Raw genomic sequence first — 9,333 nt, 5'->3', positions numbered from 1 at the left:
CCAAAAGTGGATTCTGGTGATTCTGGTGTTTTGTCAAAGTAAGTTTAACTTGAATTTTGAAATCTTTTCACGACCGTGTAGCAGCTTTAAAGTGTCCTCTGGTCTGTTTCTTGGTCTTCTGCTTGTGTGTACCTGAAAACAGAGATATAACTGCTGCCATTTTATCACATCTTTTAGAAATGACTTCAGGAGCTGGTGAAGAAATGACGGCGGAGGAAGGGCACTCTGTTAAAATCAAGTGTAGGCCTAATGAAGTGGGCAACCTTATCATCTGGTTTCGAGTTGTTGACAATGGCATGGAATTCCTTGCAACTTTCAACAAAGATGGATTCAAAAGGTCATCCGCGGACTCCTTCTCCTCCACTTTCAGTGACTCAAGTATTCGTGATGATATCTTAACGCTGAAGTCATTCCAGAAAGCTCGTGACAGCGGCATTTACAGCTGTGCGACTCTCATTAAAGGGAATGAACTGACATTCGGCAAAGTAACCCGACTGGTCGGAGGTGAGTTTAGTTTCATATATTTGGTCAAATGATTTGATGGATGCTTTTCAGTATCACTTACCATCACGTCTTTTCACTTTCATCAGAAAAAGTTGAAGTGGCATTAGTAGCACCACAGACCACCATCACTGCGCCAACTCAATGCACAACTGCCACACCATGCGTTTGTAACAAGATTGAGGATAACAAGCAAGGTAAATGCTCACGATCACAATCGAGGCCTTATCGTCTTCATATGTATGATGCTGTGAGGAGGAACAGTTGGTAAATGAACACATTCTCTGCAGGGGAAACCAGTCCTGAAATGTTTTGTTCTCCAATCATACTGGGCTCAATGGCCGCCAGCTGTGGCCTTCTTCTTCTGCTCCTCATCATCGCCATCTTGTACTGCAACCGTAAGTTCATTTGATATCTGAAATGTTCTTACACAACGTTTAATACGGAGTCAATATAGGTCTTCGGAAAGCTGAAAATTGTTTAAATTCTTTTTTATTTGAGTCAGTTTTTTCTGCTTTTCTTCATTTAAAACTTGAATGATTTGTAATGTGTGTAATGATTTGCAACGTTTCTAATAACACTTTGGATTTGTAGGAATAAGAACACGGAGATGCCCACACCATTACAAAAGAAAGTAAGTTATTTATTTTAATCTAATATTGTAACCATGAGGGCCATCGGCAAGATTTTAGGAGAACTGAGGTCATTAGTCAAAGTCTTCCCAGCCCAGACACCCAAATGAAAGTGTGAAAAAATAGTAATTAATTATTCTTTTTTTTTCTCCATATTTATTTTTGGAGTGAGCTGTTTAGTAATATTGCTGCAAGTTTTTTAAAAATAAATAAAAAGTGTTTTAAAGGAAATCACTCAAAATTGTTCATGTTGGTAGAATAGTGTTTTAATTCTAAATGCTTCAAAGCCTTTTCCACACTAACAGGAAGATTGGTGGAGAAATATTGATTTCTTAAGTTATCAAATTCAATGTCTCACGTGTCATAAAAGATGTAAAATTAAAAAATATTACGGAAGACATAACCTCAGCGCCTTCAATTGTAGCTACGGCCCTGCGTTCCCTTTGTGACCCATTGTGACTTCATTGAGTCACTGAAATAAGCTAATAATTCATATTATTGTTTATTTTAAATACCCTGCTTATCTCTTGTAGACCGCAGATGGCTCCTGGAAAACAAATGATGACCAACAGACACGTTTAACTTAAATGGTGTCATTTCATTTCTCCAAACAGCAACAGTGTTCTGTTGCTGTTGCAGATGATTTTAATCTCATTTACAGTTCAATGACATTCATGGTGAGTATTTTGCTGCCAATTTAAAAAGTTCTGATTGTAACAGAAGCTATAACAACTTTTTTAAGCGCTTCAAGGATTCAATGTATCAAATATTTTCAAAGATCATCAACATCCAGTTTTAACTGCATTGTGGTATGACGGACGGTAACGCTGCGCCATCACATTTAGATTGAACTCTTTTAATGAAATGTCAATTCATCCAATCCTAATAAATGTTGATTGTAATAGAAACCACTGAAGTCCTGAGAATATTAGAAGTGAGCACTCTGGTCAACATTTATTTTGAAATAATTATGTTAAAATTGTATATAATTCATTTTGCTTTTGTACTGAGCCGAAGCTCTTAAATGTTACTGTGCTGTCTTTTAGTTCTGCTATTTCAAGATTTTCAAAAATAACTTAACTTTCCTTTTGCTTGAAAAAAATAAAATGATATGATTTAGAATAACTTGGAATGTTTCTTTTTTTTAATTTCTATTGAGTTAAAGCCTTCGGTTAGTTTTATTTAATTACTCCAAAGTTCATTTTTCTATGGTTTCAAAGTATCGAGGAACAAATATGAAACATGGTTTTCTTCATTAGAATCGGATGTACCATATTTAAAAATTGGGTTTTAGAACTTAAAAGATTGTAAATAAATAAAAAAAATATTTTCAATGTACAACAAATTGTATGCGTGTTTATTTATTTTAAGGATTTGTTTCTGCACATCAAACCCACTCATTTGCATCCCGATCTGTCGTTCAGGGTCTTGGCACAGAAATATAAAGTCTTACATGAAGTTTATATTTCATGTAAAACTTCAGCCCGATTCAAAAGGAAGTGGGCTGCTACAAGTGTATGCAGAGTGAAAAAACTACTAAGTCAGAAGTAGAGAAAGATACTTTCAAAAGGAGATTCTGTTCAATTTAATACATTCACACAATTCACACACTTCCCTTGCACCTTTTGAAAAACAGTTTATTAATTTCCTGCTGTATTGATCACGCTTTTTTCCACAAATGAAGGCGGTTCGTGTAAGCTTTTGTTTATCATTTTAGGCACAAATGGTAGAAACCAGACTACATATAGCAACTACACCATTAACATTTTAAATCTTTTTTATTTAATTAGTATTCCCACATCTAAAATACCTCTCAGATCTTTTGACTCACACCCACACAAAACCTTTGACATGAAAAAAAAAGAAACCTGGGGACAGTATATTGATTCTTTTTACTTTACAGTTGAAAGCCCTTTGTAAATTATACAGTGTTGTTGTCTTATATAGAGCAGAAATCTTCTTTTTTTCTTTTCTGTACAGTATACAAACAAGGGCAGTCAACAAAGAGTGTAACCACCTCAGTTCACTAAGTGCACTTCTAGACACCAGCATATGTTTTTTTAGACCCTTCTTTACTGTAAGAAAAAGGCAAAAGCTCTCAGACACAGAATTAAGCAGAACACCTCGTGGAAATCCTCCACATATTTAATTATGTAAACTATATTTTGTCCAAAATATAAGCAAACTAAGCTGTACACTAGTGTCTTAATGGCGTCAGGACCACATCGTAATAGAAAACTTGGCTTTGTGTACATCAAGATTGCACAAACATCCCGATACTATACACCCACTTCGCACTGCTCACATGAAAGCTGACGGTTACCACTGCTCCAACCAACATCACAACACCACCAGGCTTAGATAAGCAGTATGTTGTGATATTGTGTCATTGGAAACACTGTCATCTGAGCTGTACATGCAGGACTCTGAAGAGCAGCAGCTCCCTTTCGCTCGGCACCCTCAACACACCAGCTAACAAACAACGATTTCCACTTGACTTAAACTACTCTCTTTCTTTAGTCTCCCCCCCTTTCACTCATTTCATTCTCCACCAAGTCTTTTTATTTTCTCCAACACCTTTTCATCCTTAAATACATGTGAAACCGAGCAAAAAAAAGGCACCGCATGCAGAAGTGTGTGTGTGTGTGTGTGTGTGTTGAGCAAGTGTTATGGGTATCTCTAGGTTTGTCTTTTATCAACTATACATTCTTGACGATTTAGAAAAAATAGAATCATTATCCAGAAAGCAGCTCCCTCACTGCTGAGTCCCTGTGGCCGGGAGGACAAACTGCGCTGTCAACCTGCAACACGCGACACATTCAGCAGTCAGTGGAAAGGCGTTCATCATGTTGAGCATCTTTTTAAAATCAGGTAAAATTGAGCAAAACATGAGAACAAACCTTACCCAGAGGGTCTAGCTCCTGCCTCCCTTCTTCGTAGATTTTGGCACAACGTCTGAGCTTGGCTGAGCTGGTAGCTGCTCAGAGGCAGATGGCTCCTCTGCCTGGTGTTTCTGAAATACAGGATTAAAGTATAAAAATATAGAAAGGAAAAGAAGAAGCAGCGCCTTTGCACGGAACAATACTGCAGATTTAATGTAATTATTTCGGGGAATTAACATAATTCAAAGCAGAGAATGCATAACATGCAGCTTTTTGCAGGCTCCACCGATATATTTGTTTTCACTTTGATTTGATGACAAGCACACAGATGATTTTTGTCCATTGTCATGCATATGCAATTTATTTATTGTCTTCATGCTGCAGGCAATTTGCTTACTTTAGACTTTGACTTTGACTTGCTCTTGCTCTGTAACAAAGTCAACACCTTGGTTAGGCTCAACAACTCCTCATTGCTCCATGAGGAGGTGACCACACACACAGTTAGTGCTAGTAAACAACCTGTAGAGGGCGCCATTGACAATACAAACTAAAAGTGTGTAACATCAGTACTTCCCATAAGATTTCAAGCGCTACATTTACATTTGGTTCTTCTGTTTTTTTGAAGATTATTTTCAATGAGGTTGTTAGAGCAGCTGAAGAATGACAGGAAAGGTGGGAGAGAGGGGATGACATGCGGCAAAGGAATCAAACTCAGGCTGCTGCCAAGGACTCTCGTTCCAATCTACTTGGGGTTTCCCCAATTTACCAGATGAGCTAGCGATCGCCCCTTCTATCACTCTTTAACTTTTACTGTATAGGTATTGTCATCTGATGGCGTAATCTCACGTCTTGATCTCACACAGATCTTCTGTTTACCTTTGGTTTGTCTGTCTTAGATTTGAACTCTGGGGTGTCTGGGACCAGAGTGTCAGACAGGGACTCCAGAACAGGAACGGCCATTGGCTAGGAAACAATAATAAATACATAAATGATGAACAAACGTATCAAGCATGTTCAGCTCGTAATACATTCATGTACTGAACTAATACAATTGTTAAAGTAAGAATCTGAAACAATTCAGCATAAATAAATGTCCAGTATGAACTTTTAATTGATCATTTCACTGTGGAAAAATAACAATTAAACACATCTTATAGATAGAATTAAAAGCTTTCATGGTTTTTTTCCAGGTGAGTTTAAAGTTCACCATGCACTCTAAACACAAGGTCACGGGGTAGGAGGCCTGTTTCTTATTCCCCCTCAGGTCACGGTCACACATGCGCCTGAGGCCCAAAAAGTTCACCAAAGTTGAATTCGATGCGATGCAAAGATGCATACTGACCTGCCACACGCTCACGTCATAACATAAGCTTACCTGGCGCACATAAAATCACATTCTGGTAACACAGTACCATTACTTGGATTCATAACTGTCATATAATTACTGTGTTGGAAATTGAAATACCTTACACTGTAACAATATTACAGTAATGCGTTACTGAGTAATGCGTTACTGCCCAACACTGTTAGCAAGTTAGGTAACTTAAAACTCAACTGGAAGAGAAGATGAAGGCTTTTAGCCCTATTTTATACACGGGGTAATGGTGCATTTCAGCCCATTGTGGCCGAAATGAATATTATAACAACAAACACCAGAAAAATGATCCCGGCAAAGCTCGTTTTCTCCACCTGTTTCTTTTTTGCTTCCGTAGAAAAGCACGGGTGGAACTAAAATATTAACTGTGGCTCATAAAGTGTGAGCCAGTGAGCCATTCCAGCGAGCACAGAACCTGTCTCACCTAAATTAAATGTGACCAACATTGGTTTCACCTGTGCTTCTCTGACTATGACATGTTGAAATGTGTTGCAGTATATTTTCTGTGCTACCTTCAGGGGATCTGAGTCCAGCACAGGAGGTTCCAGCTTTGTCGTGACAGCACATGATGCAGCGGGTGCAGCGGGGTCGGGAGCAACAGAGAAGTCACTGGACAGCAGGTCCAAGGCGGTTTTATCATCCATAGACTTCTACGGAAAGACAGCAAATCAAACGATCAGCATGTTGTATATGGACAGTGGACTGTATATCATTTAACAGTGTTTGACTGCCTCCTGTCATATTCTGGTGGTGTGAGTGCATTTTTACCTCCTTGGGTACTCCTGCAGCTGCTTTTGCCTTTGCTTCTGCCATTTTCTTTAAAATGAAATTGATGAACATTAGACGCACAGTAAAATTACTATTAATAACAAGCATGTCCTGTGCATTCAAATCAACACCCTCACACAGTGCTTTTGCCCCGGATTCAGGTTGCACTTAAAAGGAAAAGTCAGGGGAGCACACAATTTATTAGGATCGTCTGGAAAACATGAATGTTTGTACAAAACTTCTTGGCAAACCATCAGGCTGTTTTTGTAGCTATTTCAGTCTAGAACAAAGTGGACTGACTTTTTATTGGTTTAAGTATGAACTTCCAACACTTACCCCCCCCCCCCAGCAGGACTGACAACAGTACTAGGAAGAGTAAGAAGAGTTTTATTACCTTAAGGTCTTCCTCAATGAGTCGATACTCTGGTGGCAGGGAGTCATCTCTCTCCCCCATTTTAATCAGCTTCTCTTCCACGACCTTTTTCTCCTGCAAAAACAATACAAATCGGGACGGTTAAAGTGACTGGCAGACTTTTTTTCTGAGCACACAAATTGAAAATATTCTCTGCCGCGCTGGCTATTCTCTTGATGCACGCTGGCTACCTTGACAATGTCTTTGGCGGGAGGTGCTGCGGGCTGAGGGGCGGGTGCAATATCCTTCAAGGTGTCTGACAGAGCGTCCAGGGCACTGCCTGCTCCAGCGGACAGCTGAATGCACAAACACAAAAAAGGTACTGATGTAACTGCAGGGTTTTAGAGAGTCTAAAAAGGCTCCAGTTGTTCTTGTGCATTTACCTCTGGTGCAGCTTCTGTGGGAGCACAAACAGCGGACTTCACCTTCGGTGCGGCAGAGGAGGAAACAAATTCTGCCGCCATGGCATTCAAAACGAAGTCTGAAGAGGGCTGAGGGAGTGACAGAATCAAGTGTATAAAATCCCCTGCAGGACCCTACATTTCAAATTGTTTTTACTTCTATCTAAATGTATCTGTGCATCATATTGTATTATTTAGGGCTGCAGTAAACAGTGCTAGATCCACAGTGTACCTGTGCAGGAGGAGCTGAGGGGGTGATGACAGGAGCCTGGACAACAGGAGCTGATGAACATGTCATGAAGCCTTCAGACAAAATGTCCATGGCCTCACCAGTACCCATGGTAGGCTGCAGAAAGAGGGGAGGAAAGAGACTGTTCATTTCACATTTGTGCATCATGTGTAAGAGCAAAACCCCCTTAAGAATACTCTGAAGGGCCTTGAATTCATTTGTCCCAGTCTCACCTCAGGTTTTGGAGCAGGTAGGTCTTTGAGTTTGTCCCCTTTGAACCTGTACTCTGGAGCAATTGAGCTCTCTCTCTCTCCTACAAGCACACCCTTCTCCTTCTTGTGTTTGTCCTCCTATGAAGCAGGAAAAGAGGAGGGAATAAGGGAATTTTCTGATTGAATACATTCAGTAATTGTTTCTAGATGGAGATGAAATTGTGTCTTGACTGGACTGTCCACTAGAGAGGCCGTCAAAGGCCGCGAGGACAAGACAGTGTGGCTGCTTGTGCTCCTACCGAGACGATGTCCTCAGGTCTGAGTTCGGGAAGTTCAGGTTTTGGTTTGTCTTCTGGCAGCGTGTCAACAAGAGCACTGAGAGCATCCAGAGACATAGCGTCAGGCTGAGGAGAGAGATCAGGACAGGAAGTATATAATGTAACTGCGATAGTGTTGATGGTAAGTGAATTAAGTAGAAAGATGATACAAGGCAAGAGGGGGTAAAATAACCACTTTGCTTTTTCATTTTTGTATCCTCAATTACCATATCAGTCATGGGTCGTTGCTCCAGTGGACAAACTGTTTTCTGCAGGAACACAAGGACATACAGTGAGATATGTAGATTGAAAAAAGACATGGGAGAATGCACAGAAAGGCATGCAGAGCTGAGAATACTATATATCTCAATTTATTCTACTAACTCAGTCGGGAGACACACACTGTGGAAGGACAAATTGTTTGACACACACCAATAGTTTTACCTCTGGTGTCTTTTTGGGAGGAGGCGGGGCAGGAGCCTGAACTCCAGAAGCTTTAGTTGGAGCCACAAAATCTTCAAGAAGTAGATCCATAGCTGACACATCCTCTACTTTGGTCTAAACAACAGAAATAACAGCTTTCAGCAATAAAAAAGTGAAATTAAATGAAAAATAGGAATCTAAAATAATACTTAAAATGATAGTTCAACATTTTATATATAGATATATATCTATATATAGAGATATACCCCCCCCCCCCAGGAGTTAGAGAAGAGGATCAATACGAAGCTGGGAAAGGGTTAGCTTAGCTTAGCATAAAGACTAGAAACAGGAGGAATAAGCTAGCCTGGCTATGTCCAAAAGCAGAATGTGTTGTTTTTACACTTCAGTATATTTGTGGGTTAAACAAACAGGATATTACATGTTAATCAGTGATCTTTAGAGGTGCTGGTAGGCAGATGTTTTTTACTTTTGCACAGAGCCAGGAAAGCTGTTTCTTGATGCTAAGCTAACCGGCTGCTGGATGCAGCTTCATTTAAGGTACAGACATGAGAGTGGAATCAATCTTCTTGGCAAACTGAGCACCATAAAATGCCAAATGCCATCATCCCTATTGTTTCTGTATGCATTTCATAATTTCATCTGCTGGAATGATTCATCTGTTCATCACCCTGCAGATTGTGGCGACAGGTACCAGAAACAGATCCACAGTGTACCTGTGCAGGAGGAGCTGAGGGGGTGATGACAGGAGCCTGGACAACAGGAGCTGATGAACTTGTCATGAAGCCTTCAGACAAAATGTCCATGGCCTCACCAGTACCCATGGTAGGCTGCAGAAAGAGGGGAGGAAAGAGACTGTTCATTTCACATTTGTGCATCATGTGTAAGAGCAAAACCCCCTTAAGAATACTCTGAAGAGCCTTGAATTCATTTGTCCCAGTCTCACCTCAGGTTTTGGAGCAGGTACGTTTTTGAGTTTGTCCCCTTTGAACCTGTACTCTGGAGCAATTGAGCTCTCTCTCTCTCCTACAAGCACACCCTTCTCCTTCTTGTGTTTCTCCTCCTATGAAAAAGGAAAAGAAGATGAAATAATTGTGCCAGGTGAGTCTTTCAAATGCAACCAATATGCCAACAGCAGAAGGCTTTCTGCGAACAGAAGATGT

The 9,333-nt window shown here is 40.1% G+C and overlaps 2 protein-coding genes across 31 annotated transcripts in view; one reads left to right on the top strand and one right to left on the bottom strand.

Moving 5' to 3' along the window:
* The window catches only part of cd8a (CD8a molecule), a 2,673-nt gene extending 57 nt beyond the window's left edge, over positions 1–2,616 (top strand). The window contains exons 1-6 of the mRNA XM_079157208.1: positions 1–38; positions 178–504; positions 591–698; positions 792–899; positions 1,096–1,135; positions 1,667–2,616. The exon at positions 1–38 is cut by the window's left edge and continues 57 nt beyond it. Of these exons, the coding sequence (XP_079013334.1) occupies positions 1–38; positions 178–504; positions 591–698; positions 792–899; positions 1,096–1,135; positions 1,667–1,715 (670 nt within the window). The 3' untranslated portion in view covers positions 1,716–2,616. The remainder of the gene's footprint in view (positions 39–177; positions 505–590; positions 699–791; positions 900–1,095; positions 1,136–1,666) is intronic.
* A 137-nt stretch (positions 2,617–2,753) lies between these two features.
* cast (calpastatin) overlaps positions 2,754–9,333 on the bottom strand; it is a 34,370-nt gene continuing 27,790 nt past the window's right edge. For 27 of the 30 annotated variants that reach the window (XM_079157205.1, XM_079157179.1, XM_079157188.1 and 24 more), the window contains 16 exons: positions 9,117–9,233; positions 8,887–9,000; positions 8,174–8,287; positions 7,957–7,998; positions 7,712–7,816; positions 7,434–7,550; positions 7,204–7,317; positions 6,954–7,061; positions 6,762–6,866; positions 6,553–6,645; positions 6,159–6,206; positions 5,903–6,040; positions 4,892–4,978; positions 4,413–4,442; positions 4,039–4,146; positions 2,754–3,934 (listed from right to left, as the gene is read on the bottom strand). In XM_079157205.1, coding sequence (XP_079013331.1) covers positions 4,048–4,146; positions 4,413–4,442; positions 4,892–4,978; positions 5,903–6,040; positions 6,159–6,206; positions 6,553–6,645; positions 6,762–6,866; positions 6,954–7,061; positions 7,204–7,317; positions 7,434–7,550; positions 7,712–7,816; positions 7,957–7,998; positions 8,174–8,287; positions 8,887–9,000; positions 9,117–9,233 — 1,431 coding nt within the window. In that variant the 3' untranslated portion in view covers positions 2,754–3,934; positions 4,039–4,047. Of the gene's footprint in view, positions 3,935–4,033; positions 4,147–4,412; positions 4,443–4,891; positions 4,979–5,902; positions 6,041–6,158; positions 6,207–6,552; positions 6,646–6,761; positions 6,867–6,953; positions 7,062–7,203; positions 7,318–7,433; positions 7,551–7,711; positions 7,817–7,956; positions 7,999–8,173; positions 8,288–8,886; positions 9,001–9,116; positions 9,234–9,333 lie in introns of all 30 variants that reach the window. The other 3 variants (XM_079157187.1, XM_079157203.1, XM_079157202.1) reach the window with 3 other exon arrangements.

This window comes from Pholis gunnellus (assembly GCF_910591455.1).
Source record: "Pholis gunnellus genome assembly, chromosome: 3".
Lineage (NCBI taxonomy): Eukaryota > Metazoa > Chordata > Actinopteri > Perciformes > Pholidae > Pholis > Pholis gunnellus.
The sequence above is the reverse complement of the archived record's forward strand: the minus strand, read 5'-3'. Positions and strand labels throughout refer to the sequence as shown.